This window comes from Synchiropus splendidus, chromosome 1, assembly GCF_027744825.2.
Source record: "Synchiropus splendidus isolate RoL2022-P1 chromosome 1, RoL_Sspl_1.0, whole genome shotgun sequence".
In the NCBI taxonomy this organism is placed as follows: domain Eukaryota; kingdom Metazoa; phylum Chordata; class Actinopteri; order Syngnathiformes; family Callionymidae; genus Synchiropus; species Synchiropus splendidus.
This window is the reverse complement of record NC_071334.1, coordinates 56,246,289-56,271,942: the sequence shown is the minus strand read 5'-3', so window position 1 is coordinate 56,271,942 and position 25,654 is coordinate 56,246,289. Positions and strand designations below refer to the sequence as shown.

The 25,654-nt window shown below is 40.4% G+C and overlaps 1 protein-coding gene across 1 annotated transcript in view; it reads left to right on the top strand.

The window, feature by feature from the left end:
- Window positions 1-25,654, top strand: part of LOC128747106 (transmembrane protein 132C-like) — a 145,854-nt gene that overhangs the window by 70,888 nt on the left and 49,312 nt on the right. The window contains exon 4 of the mRNA XM_053844689.1: window positions 11,364-11,507. Coding sequence (XP_053700664.1) covers window positions 11,364-11,507 — 144 coding nt within the window. The remainder of the gene's footprint in view (window positions 1-11,363; window positions 11,508-25,654) is intronic.

The window sequence follows — 25,654 nt, the reverse complement described above, 5'->3', positions numbered from 1 at the left end:
TTTTCTTTCTTATGAAATAATATGAAAGGTTAGGCTGCTTTACTGTCACTCCATGGGGCCACCACTCGCTGTGCTGCCTTCTACCGTCTCATAACATAGCATGTACAAGAACGGATGACATTTAGATGGGAGAGCTCCCTCGGGTCAACAATGCCAGCAGGTTGCATTTAATCAATTTCATCAGGAATGCTGTTACTACCACATGTCAAGACAGTAGAGTGACATACCGCAACATTTGACCCCTGATGCTGATCACCTGCCCAGACTCCTGCAGCCTCATACATTCAGTCAGTCGGCATGTCAATAAATCCACGCGTCGAGGAAGTCAACGCTGAAGTGTCACTCATTCCCCTTTCACCAAATCAACACCACTGGTTATTAACGTAGCATCAACGCCGGGTGGCTTTTGTGCGAGACGCCAGTGTGTCGCTCATCTGCAGACTTCCCCCAGCAGTGTATTCAAACAATCCACCATCGAATTCGAAGGTATAATGAACAGTCAACCATATGAAACGTTAATGATTAAAACGCTTTAGAGATGGCAAAAGCTGAATTGTTTCACTAATGGCTTCAGAGCGATCATGTTTGCATATGAATAAAAAGTATTCATTTCAGTTCTAAATGTGTATGAACCGAAAATTGCCTTTCTTGAACTTGCCCGTAGTTTGAAACTCAAAGTTTCAGAAGTGTGATCACGTGTGACCCGGCACGTCTACATGTCTTGTCAAATGAATGTTCCTGTCCGTTATATATATATATATATATAAGACCGTATGGAATACATTTCCACCAAGAATATATTTGAGGCAAATTAAATATGTGTTCTAAATGTAAAATACGATGTTGGTTTTCTTTAACTGCTGCTTGGGTCTAAAGTGTCTTGAGTGGTGTAAATATATGATTTTATTATTATTATTATTATTGTTATTACTGTTGTGCTACATACATTTAAAAATGCAACAGTAACAATAATATAGAGTAATACACCTTAATAAGAAATGGCAGCAATACTAATCTAAACGGAGTGAGTTCTTTGACTTGAACCAAGCATTAGTAACAGAGTATTGTGAAATTAAAACTTAAACCCAAATTCTTCACTGAACTCAGAAGCGTAGGGTAGAGGTGATGCTGAGGCTTTTCATTTGATAGTCAATAAACCAATGGAAAGAAGTCTGTGAAAAGTAACGTAGATCCTGGTATTTTTCATAACAATTCACTATGTACAGGCTTCATTTTCATTTTACTGTGAAAGAGCAACATAAGCATGACTCAGAGTGCCAGCGCTCACACATAGGTCTGACCAAATGATGTTGAGGAGTCACAGCATCTCTTTAAATGCAACAACAATGGCCATTTCAAACAGGTAGACTACAAATGAGTTGTTGAATATTGTCATGGTTCAAGGTGATGGTGGTTGACTTACTATGGCCACCCGTGATGTGAACTGCTGCGGGCGGCTGATTTCCTGAGCCACATTTAAATGTTTTGCAGCCTGGGCGTGGCCTCAGATTTGAGCAGAAGAGAAAGTGTTTTAACACCAAGTCATTCTAATACTCTTTTATTGTTGTTGTTTATGCAAACTATTTTCTGTTTTATGTAAAGTGAGAGAGCCGTTTTTTACTCACATGGGTTTTTAACTCAGCTACTTGGTGAAGTCGAACCTGAGCTACAGACACTACATGGAGAGGACTGTGTTATCACGACACGATGCATGTGTTGCTACTATGACAGGCAGATCACTTGAATCACTGTTAATCTGGAAGACCATTCTATTTCGTCCACCAATTGACCAAAATCCATCTCTCTCCACATCGCGAGATTAAACTGGTTGGCCTCATTCTGTGTCCATCCAAATATGTGTTAAATCCTGGATCATCTATTGCATCCAACAGAGCCAATGTACAGTCAATACTTTATCCCCAGGGCGCAACTTGTGTAAAATACGTTTCTGTTTGCATGAATTTGGCCTCTACCCCAGTTTAACCGACTCGGCCACCATTCAAACAGCAGCCTAAGGGATTGAGCGTCTGTCTGATGCATGACCTCGTTCCTTCAGCTAATCTACAGCTACAGTAGTAAGTTCCTGAAATCCGGCATTAAAGCGTTTTTCCAGCAGTGTTCATCATATATTTTTCCAAACATTAAAAATAAAGGAATAATTTAATGACCCATATTTCAAATCTTTGCTAATCTGAAATCCTTTTGCTGCTCCTGACTGAAATGTGGCATTATAAATTCCACATGTAGGGCAGGCGACTTTTTACGCGCAGGAATTTGCTGTCTTACATTTCGCAACCTCAGGAGAGCTGTGATTTACTGGAGGTGACTTGCTTTCGGCCACAGAGAGTGTTGCGCCGTTACACCCCTCAGTGTCATCATCCTGTTGGCCTGCTTTCATGAACACGGTCTCAACACATATAAAGCTTCTTGTTATCGAAGACAACACCCGCCCACATCCAACTCTGCTCTGAGCAGGCATGTCATGATTTCGTATTCTTTTTTTCTGCGTGTAATAAATGCAGATTTTTGAACCAGACCGTGCAGAGGGCATGTGAGGCTAACAGGCAAAAATCTCTTGCAAATAAATGTCTTTTTAAAGTTGTTTTTCTGGAGTGAGCTTTCTAAAATAAGGTGATAAAAGGTCAAGATGAACAATCTTATAGTGATAGCACAAAGATGTCACAGAAGGATGGGGACATGGCTCTTTATTCAATTATTTCAGTTTGATTAAACTGTTATTCTTATTCTCTAAAATATTGATGGATCAGAGGTCTTAGACTTGATAGGCATGAGGACTGTCAGAGGTTCAGTCCTGGTCTGCATCATTGGCTCCACTTTTCCTACTGCTCCACACGCAGTATGCAATGAAGAGGAAGCTGTTTCCCCAAAAATTCATAAGTTCCAGTCGACAAATTCGAGAGCACTTAACAGACTATAACTCAAAACATTCATGATTAATGATTTTTGATAAGAAATGTGGGGGACATGTTGGGCAAGAGCCTCGTATTGACCGCTGATTAACTTAAGTGATGTTTTGAGTACGTTGGTGGTTTCTGAAAATGAAGCACTGACGCAAGGAATTAACATGTCCACTCCATGAATGGAAATGACAGCACTGATCACACAGAAACAGTCGCATAACATGGCACTTGCTGCATTAGTGCCAGGCTACGAGTGCTGAATTAATAGTGTTTTTCAAATTGTCTGACCTTTATAATTTGTCCTTTCATTGCTGTGAAACCCCTGAGTGAACAAAAAGTAAAAAAAAAAAAATTTGATCATTATTCCTTTACTGTTCTCCTAATAGTGAATTACTTGGTTAGTTGAGGTTTGTAGTTGAAATAAAATAAATGCAAATCACATCACGTCTGAAAATGCCACAAATAGTCAAAGTCAGCACTCATGTGTAACACTAACAGAGGAGTTCTATTAGTATTTATCACCTTGATAGTTTTCAAAATGGGAGGACAGAGAGAAAAGGGACAATGGCTGCCAGAAGAGATATTAGCAGTGAAGGATAAGTACATTCTATTTCCATAAGCACTTCATGGGCCACATTTGGAGGAGCTCTAGTCCCAAATGCTTGGAATAGTTTGGACATATTGAATTACTTTTTCAATACATGGTGATAAGTTGTTGTGATATTAACGTTAGATCACTTCAGTTCTTCAAATTCTCACTCCCAAGGCATCAAATAGTACAATTTGCCATTAGACCTGTGTGTCCTAGTGTGATGCCCAAGTCGGCAGTCAAGTGGATGCATTAGGCTCTCAATTAAGCCACACTCTGACTGTGAATAAATACTTGTGTTACCTGGTGTATACCTTATATAGCACCTCTGACGGGAAAGAACATCATCCAGCCTTAAAGTGCTATCGAAACCAAGTGACAAGTGACCTCAACGTTGAAACAGTGATGTGCCTTGCTCCCATTAGTGTCAATATGCAATGTAGAAGCCTGACTTTGGTAAATTACACTTGAAGGTAGTTGCATTATTATGTTATTATTATTATTGTAATTATTATTATTATTATTAGTAGTAGTAGTAGTAACAGTGGTTCCTGGTCATTCATTAAATATTCATTGATCTTTGCTACATTTTTTTCAGCTCCTTTCCTAATAGATATCTCAACGAAAAAAAAGAAAACATGTTTTTACTGGTGGTGGGACTTTAACAAGTCAATTACAGTTAATTAATTACAACACTATTACGAGTAATTAATTACAATAAAAATATTTGAATTTAATTTCACATTATTACATTGAAATTCTTATACAAATATTTCCAAGACATTAACAGAGCTTTAGTTTAAATAAGGCGATGTAAAAACTTGAATATAGCCACCATCAGGATTTATTGTGCTATTGTCAAACTGATGCAAAGTGAACAATATTTTGTTGTTTAAATGTATGTATGGGTCCATCATGTGATACATTAATATATAAATTCATTCAAATTGAAAAATGTGGCTTCTTGTGGCAAATATTCTTATATTCTTATCTTATATAGATTTTTTTTTTTAAATCCCACCCGTAGTTTTTACTATGTGGCATGTGTGTCCTCCTACTGCTCACTATTGTTCTTCATCATGAAGAACAATAGTGAGCAGTTGCCTCCCAAATTCCCTGCCATTGTTGATCATGTGAAATGTGAACAGTGTGTTATTTCATTGCACCTAAGTGGAATGAGACAAACGGGCAGATAGCAGGAGACGCGGTGGAAGTGAGACAAATAAGTGATTTGCAGAACGCATGGGTGGAGATGAGCTTTGTCTGGTGAGTGCTCTTCATCTGATAGCGTTGATCCTGTCCTCGGTTCGCAGCTTTTTTCCACGCACGAGCACGTTTAACTAGCACTGATAATGAGAAGAACAGCTTCAAACTCATTAATTGAATTAGCACTCTCTTTATCGCAGCATCTGCCTGCGTCCATTCGGGCCTAAAAAGAAGACAAGCGTTCTTCAGTGAATCGATTTGCAGCCCTGATTCACCTTCCTAACTTGTTGGACCAGCTCCCGGGAAGGTTTGCCTGTATCTACTTGATGTCTCATTTAATTTTGCCCTGAGTTGATGGAAATGATTTGTTCCTTTAACCAAGTGGACCGGAGAAGGACCATTTGAGGATCAAAATGAGGCACGTGGGTTGCAACGGCCGACAGCGTCGTGTTTATTTCAAAGCCGAACTGAGCTGCAGGTGTTGGAGAATCAAAAGTCCAAAAGTTCAAAGTGGATTTGTGAAGAAGTAGTTGCTACTGCCTGCTGGCAATTCAACTCAGTTTTAACAGAACGCAGTGACCAGAATCATCTTTTGACATCTTCTCGATACCAGCACTGATGGTTGAATCAGATCTATCTTTCCGTGTAAAGATTTTCACACAATGGTTTGCACCGCTGCCTCTCAGCAAGGCGGTTCAGGGTTTCAATCTAGCTCTGGAGCTTTCTAGGTCAGTGTTTTTCAACTGGGGTGCCACGGCACACTAGTCTGCCGTGAGACACTGTCAGGTGTGCCGTGGGAATATGATCCAATTTCACCTAATTTGTCCGGAGATAGAGGTGGGCCATATGATAACATTAAATTATGAGAATTACTATGTGTTGACAAGCAACCAAGGTGAGGAGATCACATGGATTCGCTGACATTCTTTCTCCCCACTCTACTGTAGAGCTACAGAGTGTTGATGCGCTGATCTGTCCGTCAGTCAAGGCGGTGCTGCAGTGGTCCTCTCCCCACACACTCGCAGCCAAGAAGCCGGTCACATGCAGCTGTTTTTAAACCTGATGCGCCTCTAATTTGACCACACACTTTCACGACAGAACAATGGAGGGAGTGATCTTTGTCGGACCTCTGACGCCAAAGACTAACTGAGCCAACAGCTATGCTGACGTCACACTTCAAAACTTTGATACTCATGGACTGCTTTGTGGTTTAAAAGTTGGCAAAGAACTAAATGCACAACAAAATAAATGTGCTTCAAAATGTCAAGAGAGAAAGAATAATTGTTTTTACAAAGCAAATTCAGTTCAATTTTGTCTGGAAACTCAAAACTACAATAGAATCATGCAAAAAAGAAGTGATAAAATCAAAACAGTTATTTAAAGTAAGTAAATAAATAAATAACTCATGATATATTTTGCCATAATGCTCACGCTTTCTGGACACATTTGAAACAAATTCATTTTCTGCAATTTGTTTCTGCAAATAGCCTGGCAAAACAACCGAGTGTCAGTAGCAAACAAATATGTGTTTTCTATAGCACAAGTGAGCTTTGGCCAAGGTTCCTTTTCCTCAATGAACCAAGGGTGCCGTGACTTGAGAAACATTGAAAAACACTGTTCTAGGGACAGTTTGCATGTTCTCCCTGTGTGCGCGTTGGTTTCTCCTGGTACTCCGATTTCCTCCCACTGTTCAAAGACATGGTCATTTGATTCATTGGACACCCTAAAACTTCCCCCAGGTTACTCTGGTGTGTGAATGGTGTATGTGCCCTGCGATGGACTGGCGACCTGTCCAGGGTGTATTCCTGCCTCTCGCCCAATGACTGCTGACATAGGCTCCAGCACTCCCCGCCACCCTCAACAGGACTTAGCGGTGGTTAACTAAAGATGTATGGTCCCCATGATGGGGAAGTGGTTAGCTTCGCAGCATTAGAGGTCTTCTGGCTGTAAATTTGTATTTGAGGTTAGTCATTTCAAATCGTCCCGCAGCGTTTGAGGGTATGTCGGACGTTGCCTGGTGCCCCATTCCGGCAGTGGCATAGCAGTGCTGTAGCAGTTACTTCTTTTTATAGCATATGCACAATTTTTCTGCCTTGTATTTCAAATTGTCTGACCTTTACAACGTGTTCTTGCGTTTCTGAGAAAGTACTTAATTGCCACTTAAAGATGAGCATTTAAGTGGACCACTTTAAAAAAATGAAATAAAATTGAAATCATATTTTCCATAGATGGCGTCATCAAGTCTAATCACATAGCATAAGTGGTCACTTAAGGAAATGACTTTGAAGATGTGTATTGGAAAAGAAAATGAATGGAACCTCATCACGTCTGAAGACACCACGTACAGGTGAAGTTAGTGAAGTATGAAACACTCACATAAGAGTTCTACGTATTTATCACCTTGATGGTTTTCAAAAGCAGACTGAGAGAAAAGGGACAATGGCCGCCAGAGGAGACATTAGTCGGGATGCTCCAATCTGGATTTTTGTTGGCGATCACCGATACCGATCACATGGATTGACGAGGAATTAGGAATCAAAATGATGACACCTTCTGTGTACATGATGCACATGCGTAGATATGTCGGAGGTCGCCTGGTGTCCCAGACCCACTGCCCCAGGATCTGGCAGAAATGAAATGAATGATTTGTGGGCTCATATGAAACATGTATTCATATGGAATTTGTTAAACAATAAATTGGAAATGATCTAAAACTAAATCTATTTCAATCAAATACATATTTTTTGATCATTCGATTCATAAACACTTAATGTCTTTGGCCATAGAAACATGCAACTTCAACAGTCCGATGTATCATCCATGCAGCTTCAAACATTTTTTGACCCATCCCAGCGTTGATTTATTTTGAAATACTGTTACAACATCCGATCCATCAAAATGAAATCTCACTTTGACTCAGAATTCTGACGCGCAGTATTTGCATACACTGCAGATCTTTCACTGTATTTAATTTCCTGCTGTGCTAAGTACTGAAATATTAATGTGCGCTGGTGTTTCCCTGAACATGGAGGAGCTGTGTCAGACGACAAGCTGTGTTGACGTCTTATTTGGGGGGAGGCCATCGCTGGGTGTCACTCAGGACCATCAATCAAAAGCAGCTCAAAAGCTGTCTGGACTGACGGCGTCATCCCAACTGTAAATACTCATCTTACTGATGCTGGTTTTCGTGGAATTAATGAGGCGGCTTCATGTGCTGACGCATGAGAAAGGAATCCTGCATCCCACCTTTAAATTACTCTCCTTTATTGCCTCTTCTTTCGCTCTTGCTCTGCAGAAATCCAGGACTGTTCATTCATTCTAAGAATGCATATCATATTGTCTTTAATGTATCATTGTTGTCTTTGATTAATTTATCAAAACCGATGTCTTAAGATAAACATACAAACATGTTTGGTTTTTTTTCATTGATTTTAACCATGATCATAAATAAATAAATGTAAATAAATAAATAAATATTCTTTTTTTCCCCCACTCCTCACACTTCCTGCCTCAGGATTGTTGTGTTGCTACCCAGTTCAGTGGACATTATGGATTTACATTTATTTAATGATGTAGTTTAGTTGCTGTTGAATCCTTTCAAAAGATAAAGAAACCAGAAGAGCCAGAGCAAACTTTTTTTTTTAAACATCAAACTGCAAAAATGGAAGTGGATATTTAGGTGGTTCAAAGATGAATGTCTCTCATAAAAAAAAAGTAAATAAATAGTATATAGATATTATTTAATATCCATAATTCGCAAATGTGTTACTTGAATCCATGCGCCCATGTCTGCAATGGAGCTCAGTCTTGACAAAGCCACATCATATTACGTCAGATTATGCTGAGAGTTTATTCCAAATATTTGAATGACAATCTCTCTTTCCTCCACTGCTTATTTAACCGGGGTGTTTCCAATCACTGTGCTGCTGGGAAGCGGAGCCAGAGAATGTGGCGAGTCGACAGCTATCAGTTGTCTCCTCCTCCAATTTGTTTGTGACTTCTACACCAGCAACCTTTATCTTGGCTTGTCAGGAGCGGCATCCAACACGAGGCTAGTTATTAGCGCTTCAGTGGCCAGATACGATCAAAGAAGACAGGTTGAACATGGAACTTGTAATGACTGCTCTCTTCTTAGAACTGCGGTGTGGTTTGTCGTGTCATTATCACTTGTTAGTGCTGCGCTTTCGCTCTCTTTTGCAAGTCTTTCACAGTTCCAGAATGAGGACAGTCTCCAATTATTTCAATCTGGTGGAAAGCTACCCAAGGTTCATGTTTCACTGAATAGAAATGTCTCTCGTCTTTCTAATGCTGCGGGTATTTTACCTCAGATCTGGTTTTCACTTCGATGTGTCTGTTTTTTTTTTCTTTCTCAGATAAAATATTCTGTCCTCTTTTGAGGCAGCAGTTTGAACAAGACCGCAATGTCATGTTGGAAAAGGAGCGGTGAAAGCGCTTCGTGCAGTTCATGGTAATTTCTTGTGACAGCAGCGAAGGAAGATTTTTTTTAGGCGTGAGAGAAAAGGTGAAGTTTTTGCACTTTGCATCCTGCAGCCTGTGACCAAAGGCAATGAGATGATGTGCAAAAGGTGCTTAGTGCCAAAAAATATTTTGAAAGGACTGTCTCGTAAAGAACTGAATTGTAGATTTTTTTTTTTAATACAGTGATACAGACTAATGTGTGCTGGTGAAATGACACTGAAAACACTATGTCTTAGAGGATAAGTGACGTGAGATACTTTGATCGGTGCTTTACAATTGCATTTGTCTCAAAGTCTCAAATGTGTTCGGGAAAAAACATGGCCAAACGTCAGACTCAAGGTCATCAAAGGGAATCCTGAGAAATTTTTCGCGGGAAAACTGGGTCTTCCTATTGCCACCTCTCAATAATATATGTAAAGGAAGCTCCTAGCTGGATGCCTGAGGTATCAGCTTTTAAAGTAGTAATTGAACAATTCTGTACCTCTCCTAGATGTCAGAACTCATATGTCTTCTGGGTTTATTTAGATCCCACTCCCTTTTGTGAAGGGTTAATGAGGTGTCATGAAACAGCGTCCTAATTTTCAGAGGCTGTTAAATCTCACTGTCTGTTATATAATGTTTGGCTTTGAACAAATATTTACATCATTTACACCATTTCTTATTCAGGAGTTCCATCTAGTGGGTTGATAGTTCGGATGCTGTTTCATGAAACCCCATCAATCCTGCAATACCCATCACTAGTTTGTTTTTTCCAGCAGCATCACTCTGCGAGGGAAGGGTCTTCAAATGAAACACATTTAAAGTGCCAGCACTTGACGGAGCACGGAGAGTTTTCTGAGCTCATGAAAGTGAGACCGCTGGTTCCTGTTAGCGTAGCTGATGCTTAGCAACACCTGCAGGTCCGAGCGTGACATCTGGAATAATAAGAAATAATTATTAATTTCACCATGCTAGATGACCAGCCTTTCTCGGGAGTTGTTTAGACAGAGACGGAGACGGAAATGGAAACACCTCGATCCGTCGCCGTTTTGGATTTAGGTGCAGTTGTCCTTTTGACAGAATAATTGCTGCATTCAGCAAGGTTTTTCTATTTTTGCCACCCTGAAGAGGTATATAAAAACGCGTCTGCATTAAAATTATTTAAAGTTCATTTTCTCACATCATGTACACAGATGGTCTCATCATTTTGATTACAAATTCATTGTCAATCCATGTGATCGGTATCGGTCAGGAGTAAGCGGTGGTTAACTGAAGATGTGTGGTCCCCATCACGGGGAAGTGGTCTGTAAATTTGCATTTGAGGCTAGTCATTCTCTTCAAATCATCACGCGGTGTTTGAGGGTATGTCAGCAGTTGACGGCTCTCCCCGGTCGGGCTCCAGACACACTGCCCCAGGACCTGGCAGAAATAAGATTTGTGGACTTGTATGAAAGATGTATTCATATGGAATATGGATCGGCAACAATCGATCGGAACATCCCTAGTTTTAATTGACATTTGAAGAGGTATATAAAAACGTGTCAGAATTAAAATGATGTAAAGTTCATTTTTTCATATCATGTACGCAGACTCATTTTGTTTACAAATTCATTGCCAATCGATGTGATCGGTGTCAGTGATCGGTATTGGTGACCGGCAGCAAAAATCTAGAGCGGAGCGTCCCTGATTCAAACATTCATTCCCTATCTTGCTACCGCAGTAATGATGTCATGCCTCCATCTGCTGTGTCGTTGCAAGGTGTTATACACGATCAGACATAAATAATTTGTAACAACCTTCTGCTGTGTGGGAAAAACAACATGAAAGCATTTCTGTCTTTAATACTGGTTCAGTTGAGAGGATGTTCACTTGAAGTCACACATATGTTTTTCGTTCCATCTCTTTGCTTGGTTGCTGCTGTCCAAATGATACTCTTGTGCAAACTGGAGGCAAACCGAGACTTGGAACGTTTCTGTGACCTGTGTAAAAGGCAGTCAGAGTACCACTTCAGTTGATTTTCCTGTGACATGTTTTTGTACGTCAGGGAGTGAAAGAGTGCAAAAGAGGTCCTGTGCAATTTAGAATCTGGCTCTGACACCAGAGACACCAGAGTGCTCTCAGGACCGGCGACAGTTCTTCGTGGGAGTCCAATGTCTTATCTAACCTGAATGTTTATACATGTGTTTCAGGGTGAGGCTGATGGATGGCCTGGCTTTCCTGGGGGCCAAGGCCACTAACCCAGTGGCGTGGTCAGTGAGTCAGGATGTCAGAAGTGAAGGTCATCGAGTCCTCACTCTCCACTGTCGGAGGAAGGAGAACGGCTTTAGTCAAAGGTATGTCTTCTTTCAGACTCTCTCAGTTCAGATCACGAATGGCGCGAGAAGGCTGGCTCCCATATCTTGGAGTGCATGTGAGCGAATCCAGTGATTCTTAACCATAGGGCCGGGGCCCATAGTTGGGCATCGAGCGCCTCCTTGAGGGCCACTAAAAGTTTTTTTGTTTTACACATTTGGGCCGTGAGGGCCACGAGACGCTCAGTTTTAATACATTAGCCACATATGGTGGAGGCAGTGTGACACTGAATTAATGTGACAGCTGCAAATCTGTGATAGTTAACAACTATGGACAAGTTCTTGAAAAGATAAAAATGATAAAGAAAGTCAGTAAAGACTGTTCACCTGTTGAAGCAGTTTTCAAAATTACTTATAAACAATTTATGACATTTTATTTTATATTATCCAATTTTCAGTTTGCATCAAGTCTATTTTTTTCTTTTGATGATTATGACTTACTCCTGGTTCTGGGGGACTTTTCGATGACATACATATATATATATATATATATATATATATATATATATATATATATATATATATTTGCGATGATCACATGGTTTCATGTCATTTCGTTTTGCGATGATCACATGGTTTCATGTCATTTCATTTTGTTTGTTTGTTTATACGCATAACAGAAAGGTATGTCGTCATAATATTTACATGTCATGTTTGTTGGTTGGGGCCAGTACAGTGGAGCAATGGTTGGCACTGCTGCCTCTCAGCAAGAAGGTTCAGGGTTTGAATCCGGCTCTGGACCTTTCTGAGTGGAGTTTGTATGTTCTCCCTGTGCTTGCGTGGGTTTTCTCCAGGTAATGCAGTTTCCTCCGGCAGTCCAAAGACACGCTCACTAGGTTAATAGGACACTTTTACGTTGCCCCCGGGGTGTGTGTGAATGGGGTGTGTGTGCCCTGTGATGGACTAGAGACCTGTCCAGGGTGTGTTCCTGCATCTCACCCAATGACCGCTGGGATAGACTCCAGCACTCCCCGCAACCCTGGACAGGACCAAGCGCTGGTTAAATGAAGATGAATGTTTGTTCGTATGTTTGTTGGTTCATTTAAGTGCTTTAAAATGTGTGGCCCATCTGTTAAGAGTTTCCTCCTAAGTTTGGTTTGAGGTCTCTGAGATGATACTTGGTCATGGCAATCATTTCATGGCAAAAAACTGTTGACAGCTTCCCTGCTTTATTGCATAGTTCTTACTCGGATTTTCAAATCAATATTTTGGGGAGTTTTGGGGTACAAAAAAACCTTGAAGGCATTGATCAAGGAAAACTTCAAACACAGCATCAAGGTGGAAGCAAAATTGCAGCACACAGGAAAGACTACACTTTTACTGGTGTTATTTCCTCCTGGGTGTCAAGGTAAAGAGAATGATGAATGACGAGTCCTCTGTCATTTACATACATCTCCCTCACTGCCCCGCAGAGAGAATGTAATGAATTTTTCAAGAGTGCTCGATGAAGGTCATGCATGTTGAATCTGTTGTCCCCTGCAAACCTCTGTAACAGAAAGCCACTTTGGCGTTGCTCCGGACAAGATCCATAAGGAGTCACCTCTTATCTGTCTGTTCTGCATGCACTGATAAACTGTAACAAAACAGCTCACTTAATTCAGGTAAAACACATCCATTTTAGTAGTAAATGTTTTGGCCTTTTCATTCTTCAATTATCAAGCATCACATGGTATTTTTCCTCGGCCAAGCGGACAACACACAAATGGACCTACAGATAATGGATTCTGAAAGCATTGCTGCTGTTTCATGACAACACCAATTAAATGGTGCACATTTCCCATAGCTGAACCAGTTAAATTGTATATGCAGTCTATATTGTAAATAATATATTTAAATATATTTGTCTTTCCATCACAATTGTCTCCATACTTGTTCTTCATAGCAGCATTGATCTGTGGTACAAAAAAACTCATAAATCTTACTTGAACCTCACACTAAAAAAAAAAACTGTCAGGATGAGTTAAACATTTTGTTGATAAGTTTTAAAGCCTGTCGTGAACTGGCCCCCAGGAACATTCTAGAAATGTTGACCATTAATAAACCACCCAGGAACATCATTTCTATAGACATAATAGCATCTTGTTTCCTACTTACTTATGCTTTTGCTGAGATGATATCCAACCACATTCATGTGTATGTGCATGTTTATATAGTACATGTGGACTTCTAGACACTGTTGCATGATTTTATTTGTGGTCTGTTTTGCATGTTAAACACTTTGTGAACAGCCTAAAAATACATTAATATTCTAAATAATAATAATAATAATAATAATGACAAGAATATAGTAGTAGGAGGAGGAGGAGTAGATCAGAGTACAAGTATACAGTATGTTTAATTTTCTGTTTCCAGGTCTGAGGTAAATGTGGCTTCTTGTCTTTATGTCTGAATCCTCCCTTTGTCTGGCAGCTGACCCATTTGTATCGCCTGTGTGCCTGTGCGTTAGTGACTTTCAATCATCTGTTTTATTACGAGTGCTTGTTTGTGAGCGGAATTCAGCACAGCTGGACGTGACATTGACCGAAGAAATGAAAGAAAGTTAAAAGTTACGCAATATTCCTTCTTCTAGAGCTAAAAGCCAAGAAATGAATGCGTAACAGGCCTTTATATTCACTGAATTTGGTATGTTTTTCAGATAACAGATGGTCTTTGCAGCTGCGGTCCTTTATGAGATGACAGAACAAATCACATACTTAGAATCAGCTCGAGAGGATGAAGGAACAACTCAGCAGACTTGTCCACTGGAGATAAGGAGCTGCCAAATCCCCTTTTTTTGTCATTCAAAATGATAAATATAATCTCAGGGTGATCCATCATTTTGACAAATTTCAGGGTGAACTCCAGACCTTTGATGGACTCATATGCCCATCAAGTACACTTTCTCTTGTTACATACACATGCTATTCATTTTCATTGATCATTTTTTTTAAATCTTTTATATGACATTTCATACCAATGTGGTATTGATTCAGATTTCCTAAATTTACTAGATTTGGTCGCAGATTCTCAGAGAACCAATGCTGTAAAAAGAAGAAGAGCCCAGTAACTTGGAGCATTATTTAAAAAATTGACATTTATATTGTGCTTTAAACTACAAGCTGTTCGACATACGGTTGTAAAAACGTAAAGTAATTGGTTTGGGCATTTTATGAATCCAATTCAGACATCAATTCAGTACAATAAAGCTTTTTTTATTTTTTTAACTCAGCCCTATTTATTAAAATGGACCACCACCATGGACCCACTTACACCCATATCTTGTGTCCGTGTGTGTGTGTAGGTGTGTGTCTGCGCATGCAGTATGTGTGTTTAAGCATATGTATCCTATTGTGGTCCAATGTTGGAGACATTTACCTAACCATCCAAATTTAAACCGAGCCATGGCTCAACTTAACCAGAACTGCTTTGAAGACTTCATCCTCAACGTGACGTATAGCCTAGTGGGGTCCGGCAGAAAGGGCCCACAAAGGTTTAAGGGCTCCACAAGGTGGTGTTTTCCCCAAAATTATAAGCTTAGTCTTAAGTCTTATAAGCCTAAACACACTCACTCGTGTTTCGCTATTTTTGTGAAGACCTGTCATTGCCACAACCCTTTCCCCAGCCTTTCACGTGAAACCTAACCATCCAAAACAAATGTCTAACCTTAACTCTGAAACAAACTTGTGCCCAACTATAATGGCCCAGTTATTTTGACGTCTTAATTCTCAAATTGAGGCTTAACCTCGTGGTGTCCAGACAAAAGCCATACGGTCCTCACGAGGAGTTAAACAAGGCCACATACACACACTCGTACGCACAGTAGGAGCCAGGATGAAGGGGAGATTCTGCAGACTGCCATTCCAATCTTCAAGAGAAAAGAAAACAATGCGTTCCTCTCTTCCCCAAAATCACGAACTCATGATTTATATGACATAACCTACTTGTCATTGCTAATAAGTCAGATACAAGTTGTCACAATAAATGCATATTAATGACCCTGTTGTAATTACTCCCGAATCAAGTCCATAAACATCATCTGCAAAGATCCTGTAACTCTCAAATGGAGCCTTCAGTTTCGGTTCTAATTGTACAGCTGGCCATCAATCAGTTTTAGTACAAAATGATATTCATTAGCCAGTGCCCCGAAATGGAAGCCTCGGAATTATGAGGCCAAGAATAGATAACGACCACATCACATCGAAATTTTCCAAATGTCAATTGAAATTCACTTGGTGAATCTTTAGACCAACAGAAGTGCCTGCACCTGCACAAAAAAAAAAAAAAAAAAGAAAAGAAAACGCCAGCGGTTAAATGTGACGCTTCCAATTTTTCGGATGAGCCAATATGCCACAGACTGAATGAGACAGGTTTGATGACTCGAATCACAACAGCCACACAAATAGCATTATTATCAGCTGAAGATGAGCCGCCTTGAAGATGAACGTCTGTGCTCTTGCAGGCTTTTCTGGCTAACAACAATTGTGAAGGGTACATCACAAAAACAAATTTCATCCTTTCAAAGTCAACACGATCACAAAACCTGTCACCATATTCACTGTGCGTGCTGTTGCTCGACAGACATCCAACTGTGAGCAAATGAGAGGTTTACTGAAAGACTCACCACACAACACTCACACAAAGATGCAAGGCATTAAACGGAGCATCACAGCGGGAGCTCATCTAAATGACAGCCCAATAGCACATTTGAAAAAAGAAAAATGTCAGGACCCCAACAATGCTTTATTACTGCATTAAAGAAACCTGTTTAATGCTGTGAACAAGGCCATTGTGTGTATGAAAAATAGGTTAAAGATTGTAATCGTTTTTTTTTTGTTTTTTTTTGTCGAAGGTTGTTTTCAGCATCAATGAAATCAAGGTTTGTCATTGTGCGTGAGCTGGAGCCATCTGCTGAGGGACGTGACAGGAGTCTCCGAGGGGGCCCTCAGTGAAACAGAGGAAGCAATTATCAATGGGTGGAATGGAAAGCTTGTTTTAGACTGCTGTGATTAGCATACTCTCAAGCGTTCCGAGGAAATAAAGGCAATCCCCTGATGAATTATCCCTAAAGATTCTAGTTGCATAAGACGGCTCCTGTTTTACATCCAGAATGTGAGATTACATGCTGAACGGTGTGATTGCCACATCCCTTTGAGGAGGCAAGATATCTCATTCAGGAAAATTGTTCCGTTACATTTGTCGCATTTGGCTGCATTGAAAATAAAGCTTTTTTGACCAGATCTCGGTGAAATAGATCCAAGTTGCAATGTGAGCGCTTCTTGTAGCTGATTTACGATTGTTCATGATGTTCATGAACCGGATTTGCCAGTTGCTGTGGGACTGATCATCCCAGCTGTGGTTTATATTTAATGGGGTCCATTCCTTGATGGTAGACAGAGGTCGGTTCTGCAGTAGTTTAGATTTGCGTCAACCGTACATGGTGACATGATGAAACAGACTAAAGCAGCTAAAATACACTCAAAATATCATGAATAAAATTTACATTAAAATGAGCAATTTCAAAGAAATAAAAAAAATGCGTTGTCATTTAAAAGGAGGAAAAAAGCTGATGGTTGATCAATAAGTTTTTAACATCACAAACGTAACTTTGTCTTTCAGGGGAATTGATAATAACTGCTCTGTTGTTCACAGCTAGCATGAAATATGCTCCAGATTTACTCCAAAGCCAACATGTTCTCACTCCAATAGTATAATATAATGATGTTGGGAAGTGGACTTTAGCGTTCCTACTGGTGTTACAAGTTGACGCATTAGGATTTCAATTAAAGAAGATATTCCACCTTCCGCTGTATGTCCTGACACCAAGTCACATCAAAGAATGACGGAGGTTGGGAGTATGTCAGGGCGGTCCTTTCGTTCGATGAGTAGCAATGTGTCAATTTCTATTTACAGCCCCTCAAAGGGCTGTGCGTTTCAATCACAGTGAAAAAGTAATTCAGTGAAGAGAGCTTCCAAGCGTTTCCCGTGCGCCTTGAGCTCAATAATAAAAGCATGCACAGTACCGTCTATTACAGGGCATTAGAAATATATATATCCAGATCACATGGATCCACATGGAGACTAGGATCTGGCATGTTCAAATTTAGTCTGTCTGACACTGTGAGTGAAAACATCGGACCTGTCTCTGTGTGGACAAGGCCTGAGTTGTCGTGGGATGGTAAATATCTTAAATAATAGAATTAGAATTAGAATTAGAATAAATCCTATTTATATTTTCCTTCATTTTTGTCTACTTTTCACTGCAGTCACTGCAGCCAGATATGAACAATTACACATTCACAAGGTTTGCACCTGTATTTGTGTTGAAAATAGCCACATGCAAAATTGCTAATAGGTTTGATAAAATCTAATTTCAAGCACTATAATATATTTGCATACATTTGCATTCCACAATTATTAGTTCGCTGACACTTCAAAATGCATGTTTTATTCCAGCATACGCACTAACTGTAAACTGTCACAGAGTCGATTAGAGCAGAGTGTGCAAATAAGGCTTCTTTCACTCATTTTGACTAGTAAATTCATGAATAAATGTAGTCTAATGAAAACGTAGTACGTAGTCACCACTTCCTCAACCGATGTCACATACGTGCGGTGTTTTTGTGCAAAACAAAGGGTTCAAATTTCCGCTTATGATTGGTTCCTCAGCAAAAGGACCTTAAGATTAAGCCAAGATGGCTCCTTGTGAGAACTATAGTTCACCCAAACGTCACATCACAAAGGCGTCACATCTACAACAATGCAAACCTCCTAATGTCTTTGCATTAATAATTTATTCCACAGTGCGCTAGTCAACACGTCAATTTTTCCCAATTACAGCATGACAATATTTGATGAATACCTTTGAACCCAGCATCATGAATCTCATGGCCCGAGTCTCCTGGGATGACACAAAATATTATACAAAAAAAAAAATCCAATAAATCATTTTATTCCAAGAGTGAGGATCGATGAGGACACGTCGGTGTGCGTACATGCGTGCTGTGTTAAATCCCACGTGAGCTACCTGAGGCCTCTGCAGCAAGAGCAGCCCATTGGTTGCCTCATGTGGAAGCTGACTTGTATTCATGATCTTATTATGCATGTCTAAGTGGCCCTGAAACATCATGCACATTCTCAGCCATTTTGATTGATTGTTCTCATGATGTGGTAATAATGGCCCCGGGCCTTGTATGGCCTGCAATCTCCCTGTTTCTCATCACTTCTTCACCCCCTCACAACGACAAGCGCTTTCTCTTCCTCTTTCTCCCGTCATATGAAAGTCAAGTTTGTGTTGCTGTGGAAATCCTGTTATTAAACTATAGAAGAAATTATTAAGCTCATACTGAAGACATTCTGGGGGTTTAATAGTTGCATTTGAATTTAAAAGTGAGTGCAGGGTTGAGCGCAGAAAGCACAAATGGCACTGGTTTCGGTCAGATAACAAAATGTGTTTATACTATACAAACGTGATTTTTAACACACACCGACCCGTTGACCTGTTTATTTTTCTAAATCAATGGTCGAGCTGGGTGAAAACTCAGCTGAAAAACAGCACAAGACGCTCGAGGAATAGTCCAGTCAGATGTACATGTACATTGAATTACCTTAAATAATTGTCTCACGCGTCACATAAGTCATTGCCTCATACACACAAATAAGTACTTAAAAAAGTGTTTCATGAACTGAAATATAATGGAACGAAAGGTTGGACCACTACTATCAGCCAGTATTCTTGATTTCATCCCTAGTCTCTTGTTTTTTTCATGATCTATTTATTTGTTGTGGACGAAAAAGACAGCACCTGTTCCTGAAATGTGGATTTCAAAAAGGCACGGTCCTCCATGTTTCCTTCTCAGACTTGTTCAGTGTGATGTGGAGACGATAGCCATTTGCGATGCCTGTGTTTATCGTGTTGAGAGAGGAAAAATGCGTAAATCTGGAGCAGTTTCATGTCCCTAACCGGGCCAGCATATTTCAATGTGCCACGTGACTGTACAGCGTCTTCCCGAGTTACTTACATTTCAAGCTAGTAGGAATAGATTTAGATTTTGGCATTATGATTTACTGAACCTGGAACCAATTTTGCATGGCCCATGGTCCAAAAATAAATTAATTATTACATTAGCAATAATAATTATTATGTTTTAATTCAGTTTTATTACTTGAACAGAAAGCCTATTTCGTGCCTCTCACTAGACCTGTGGATCCACCTTCCAGCAGGGTTGGGCGATATGCACAAAAAAAAAAAATCATGATAAATGTTGTAATTTCAGTGATAAGAATAATTATCACAATAAATACATTTTCATTCTATTCCATGTGTTGGACACACTACAGTCTCTCTTGAATTTTATAATGAAACTTATTAGTGGAGTTTGTCTCCAACATCATTATTTGTTTATGTTAAAATATAATAGTTAACTAAGTGTAGAGATGAGAAATTCAATGTTTCACATCTCTGCCAGCTTTATTCAGGGGTTAAATTGAGCTGCCTGTCTGCTGTATCTCATGTCTCTTAACAGTTGACTTTAACTATGGACCTGTCTGGACACATTTCCTAGATGCTGCTGAAGAAATATTAGAAATAATCTGAATAAATGATCATTTAGTCATATCATATGCTCGAAGTCATTATACAAACTGTCAGTTTGTCATGGCTGTCTGAGGATGGACCCAGGTACAAATGACTGCAGGATTACACAAGGCACGAGAGACGAGGTTAACAAACAATAATGGAAAACGGAAGGCGCTGGAACCAGAACACGAACGGGGAACTATACGTAGGGACTGGGGAAGAATCCGAAACAAAGGAGAGGCAAACTAGTATCAAGCCTAATACAACGTGGCGAACACAAACACACTCGGAGGTTAGCTCATGAGGTCCAATAAACGAAAAGCGCTCGGTGGTGGAGAACTCACACTGACACGAGGATGAAACTACTTCAACGATAAATAAAAAGTGAGATCAGTAAAATGCTGACACACAGGCAGAATTTATGAATGAGAGGAAGCGAACAGAAGTGGATCGAGGAAGGAAGTGGCTGAAAAGCAGGAATTTGGAATATTCAACGGTACAACGAGAGAGAGAAGTCTTGTGAGAGTTACCACAGAACATAATATGACCATTTGGCCCCGCAAGCTGGAACCCGGGAGTAGAAATCAGTGGAAGGTTGAGTTCCAGCTGCGCGGCCTTTAAGCTGTCGGGAGAGCAGGAAATGAAAATGACAGACAATAACAAAATAAAAGCACCTTTTCACAATTATCCCTCCTAAAGTGGTTGTCTTTCATTGGCATTGTTCATGGTTTCACTAATACTTTTACCGTTTTAGAATTTGTTGGTGGTCCCTAACTGATGAGTGGAGTGTAGCATTAGCGCTGCCTGAGAGAGTGTGTCCACGATCAGTGAATCTTAATCGGGTACGCGGAAGAGGACGCCGCTGCCAATACCGGAGCGGATGTCCGTCCAATATCCAACTTTTTTCACCACGGTGTTTCGCCGAGGCGCCAGCGCAGCGGGAGACCTGCATGTGTTGATATGAACCAAGGCAGACGACCGCGTCAGGTGACCTATTAGGACCACTTGAGCAAATAAAACAAACACGGATTCAGAGACTCAGAGTCGACCAGTGTCATCATCAAAGGTTCCCTGTATTAGAAATAAGTTTAAAACTATGATCGTGAGCCAATGTCCAACACACTCTCGGCAACTGTCAAACGCAGCAGGGCAAGAGAGCGCGGCGCACCGTCACAGTCTTGTCATGTTGATGTATGCAGGTCCAACGCAGTGAGTGTGCCGCATGTTTAGCGAATTTAGCGTGATATACAGAATTCTCATCGCAGAAATTGTTTTTGCTGGTGTATCATGTACTGTGAGTTATCGCCCATCCCTACCTTCCAGATTTTCTTGCTGTTTAGTAAGGGATCTGAGTATGTCTGCGCAATAGTTTGACATGAAAAAAAAAAAAAAACCACCAAGAGCTGCCTTCCCATCAGCCATCATCTGAGTTCACATGAGTTGATCTTGTTTGAATATCATTTTTGGATTTGTCTTTGTTCATGTTCATGCCATCGATTCTGTAATTACTCTCATGCCACCACAGGGGTCTGAGCCGCTGCGAACATGGTGCTAACAAGGACACAAATACTTCATTAGTCCGCTAATATTTTGACTAACAATCTCCCAACATCCAATCGATGGCAACGTGGTTTGTGGAGCTGTTTTTCTCTCCATCTCGTGATGCAGTGAGCAGATGCAAATGCGCTTTGTTAAGATAAGTGAATATGTGTCTATCGGGCAGCTTCAGTCCGTGCTAGCTAGAGTCGTTAGGAGCTCCAGTAATTGACAGAACAATGATGGCCGAAGATTGAACAAGAAGGGAGTTCAATAGTCAGTGCTCTGCAGTCTGCAAGCAGAGGTCAGGGGGGCTTGTGCCGCTCTTTCTGATTGCACTCAGCTTGACTTGCAAGGCAAACGCCTGCATACAATCGATAACTAGACCAAGCAGCAAAGGGGGAACAGCATTTACAACTGGAGTTAAATCAAAGGTCCCTTTGGTGCAATCTGACTTCATTTGGAGGGCGCTCGGAAAGCATCCTTTTTTGGGGGGGGGCTATTGACCCATTCACCCCATTCAACCTGGTGTGCTCGAGTGGAAAAAGATGATGTTGAATCCTTCATAACGTGAAAAACGAGGAAACAGCAGGTCAATGGACAGTTGAAATCTTTGTCCTTGAAAGTGTAAATGTGCCGGCGAAAGTACAGGGTTGCAGTAAACGGACGGGAGGGGCAAAACAATTGCTCTCCCAGGTGGTCTCATTTGTTTGCATGCAAACGGCTGTTTTATTCAATTGGCTTATCAAATGAACAGGGAGTGTGCAATTTGGCCTGAAACATTTCTGAAGATCTTTGCCGTCCTTTGAAGCAATCTTCCAGGCATTTACCCGCAGGGGCACTAATGCTTTGGAAAAATACTCGCTGCTCGCTGCCTGCCGTACATTATGAAAGATCTCTGCAGCAATCCAGGCAGGCATCAGTGTGATCGTCAGATGGATCCAGCATATCGATCGTCCGTAATTTAATTTGCATGAGTGGCATATGAATCCTACATGTAGCCTCTGAAGCCGTGGTCCCCTGAAGTAAACAGTCTAATATGATCAAGTGCACGGGAAAATTATCAATACATATTCTCCGCCAGCCGTCGTCTTTATTGGATATCAGAATTGACACGATGCAACTAATGAAATGAAATTCATTTAATCACTAAGTAATGACTCCTACTCAGATATGCCCTTTCCTCCCCCTCGATCCCACCACATCCCCAAACAACTCAAGACATGAATAAGATATATAGTTTGCCGTCTTGCCTTGTACGGTAACAAGAAGCTAAAATGTGCCGGTGTGAAGTTAAAACAGCCTTGATTGTGCCCAGTGGGACTTCGCCCATGACTCTGATGCTCATCCAGGTAATGGAGCCGAAGATGCTGATGCGTAAATCTTTGAGGAAATTGTATTCCTCTTCCATCGGCTAGGCTTCTGCCCTCCATTAATTCCATCCATCAAGTGATTGAATCGTAACTAACTCCAAATTACAACATTTATGTCATGATGACGTCAATAAGAAACTCAATATTTGACAAATCAGATTCAAGCTTAAACGCAACCTCTTTTTCTAAAATGAAGTTTGGTGTCTTTGGCAACTGCCTGGGTACAATGGTGCCTAGTCTTTTGAGGATGAGCCAATTCTGGAACGGCAAAGTGTGATGATGATGATGATAATGATCATAATGATGATGATGATTGTGGTAATCCAGGCCAGAGTAGGTGTAGGAGGCAGACGCTGGAGACACTTTTCTTGCTTCACCAAAGAAATTTATTAACAAGCTGCTCCAGGATGCAATAAATAGCCAGAAAAAAGAAACTCAACAGTTAACTCAGCGTAACTGAAACGACTGAAACAATTTCAACAGAAATTACTCTGTAATTTTACTCTGAAATTACTACACCTCTGCACACTGCAGCCTTTCCTCTCTGGCCTGCCCGCTTCTCTCTTTAAGCGTTTGAATCTGGGCTGCACCTCTCAACAGGTAAATCCCAAATACCACCAACAACCATAACTCATTTCATAAGAAACAAAGTCCTCTGCTCAGCATACTCTGAACATGATCTGCCGCATAACGCTCAACCTCGCTCCATCACTCCATCATATATAATAAAACAAAACAAAACACTTCCTTACCTTGGCCTCCCCCACAGTTGAAACTTTCCACGATGTCACTAATGACATCACCAAGGTGATAAAACCAGGAAGTGAGCCGCCACGTCCTCCTTTTTACCTGAAGCCCTCATGGTGAGTAACACAACCAACATGCTTAACAAATATGAAATAATACCTAAATAATTGACATTTAATTGAACCAATAAACGTGCTTTAACATAACCAAACTCCTTTGTGTTGATTTTTGATACACCAGAAGATGCAACTCAAACATGACCCGGGACAGTTTGAACGCATGATTCAGGTTAAAGATGGAATTCAATCAACCAAACAAGCATACAACAATAACTTTAAATGAGACAAATGGGTGACTCTCAGCCACTTAGTCACAATGATGATGAAAGTTGTCATCACTGCTCCATTTTTTGTCTTTTCCTGGTACTGCAGTTCAGATGGGAGGACATGCCATTTGCATATAACTAAGAAAAGGGCAACGCTCCAATTGAAAAGCAACGTAATGTGGGTTAGCATGAAGTACATACATACTGTATATTATATTTTGTCTGTTCATGCAAAATGAACTGCGATTAATTCAAGTTAATCATGAATGATGTTTCATGGTAGCATTACATGAGGGACTGGCCAAGCTCATCCTGAAGACAGTGGGCCATCGGAAGCCCATTCACCAAGTGTAAATTGTGTCATTCCGGCACAGCTGTAAAACTGGAACGTATTCGCTGCACGATATGAGTTTTGAGCATACAATTCTCATCCGGCTAAGGCAGCTGTTTCTGGGAGATGTAGATCACAGATTTGTGTGGTGTTTCATTTCCAGCTGAGTCACTCAAATAACATCTTGGACCAGATTCTATTTAAAATGTGTAACTGAGTTTTAGGAACCAGCAGGTGGCCATTGTATGCATTCGTTCATTTCTGTGTGATTCTGTGATGAACAAATAAAAGCTTAAAAGGTATCATCATTACGTCAATAACCTGCCAAAAATCGAAGTTGTCTAGTAATAGACAGTTATGGATAGTTGTTTGTCAGTCATACTTCGATGACTTCTCAGTTATGCACCGTGAATCAAGTGTCCTCAAAACAAGTTATCAGGAAATGAAACCAGGAACACATTTTTGTGAAATAAATCCTCTCTCTACCTTCCGCACTGTGACTTTATCAGTCACCAGAGCCAGGGCTGATGGGGACTTGCCAGCAGACAAACTGGAGATTGGCCTCTGAGTCTGCTGGTGCTGATAAAGCAGGCTTATTGCCCTTGGTACCCGGGTCTCTAACTCTCTGATTCACTTCATCTTTGTAATAAATCTTCCTCATCAGCTGCTAATACTGTCAAGTTTTCTGAGCAGTCCACTTCATATTTGCAAGAGCCTTTCCATAATACCCAACGTTTTGGTCCTAGTTTCACGTATTCCAATCCAAATGACTTGTGCCAATAAATGCTGCATTTATTGAAAAATATAGGCACAGATTATTAAATCTGGTGGGTCGGACGTCTTTTCAGTAAAGTCTTACAATGGGTTCTGTTCACTTGATGGATTCATTACACACATGAGAGTCGGGTCACCCGCAGGTCACATGTGGATGTTATTGACCCCGTGCAGATCCACTGATTTAATAAGCCGGAGTACCCAACAGTTGTCTTACATTTGATTCATGCTGTATGTGCAGTGCAGAGAGCACCGCAGTTTTGAGTACAACAAGTTTTTGGCACTTTGTCAGTTTTCAATTATTTCATTTATAACCTTCAATACAAAATTTCAGATAGTGGCCTTTTAAAACTGTAATAAAATATTTGCATCACTCTCTCTGCGATGCTACACACTTAAAGATGTAAATATGAGAGAACATTACTAAGCATTTGCTGTAACACATCATCGCAAAGAACATAAATGATAGATGATTTCACATAAAAAAAT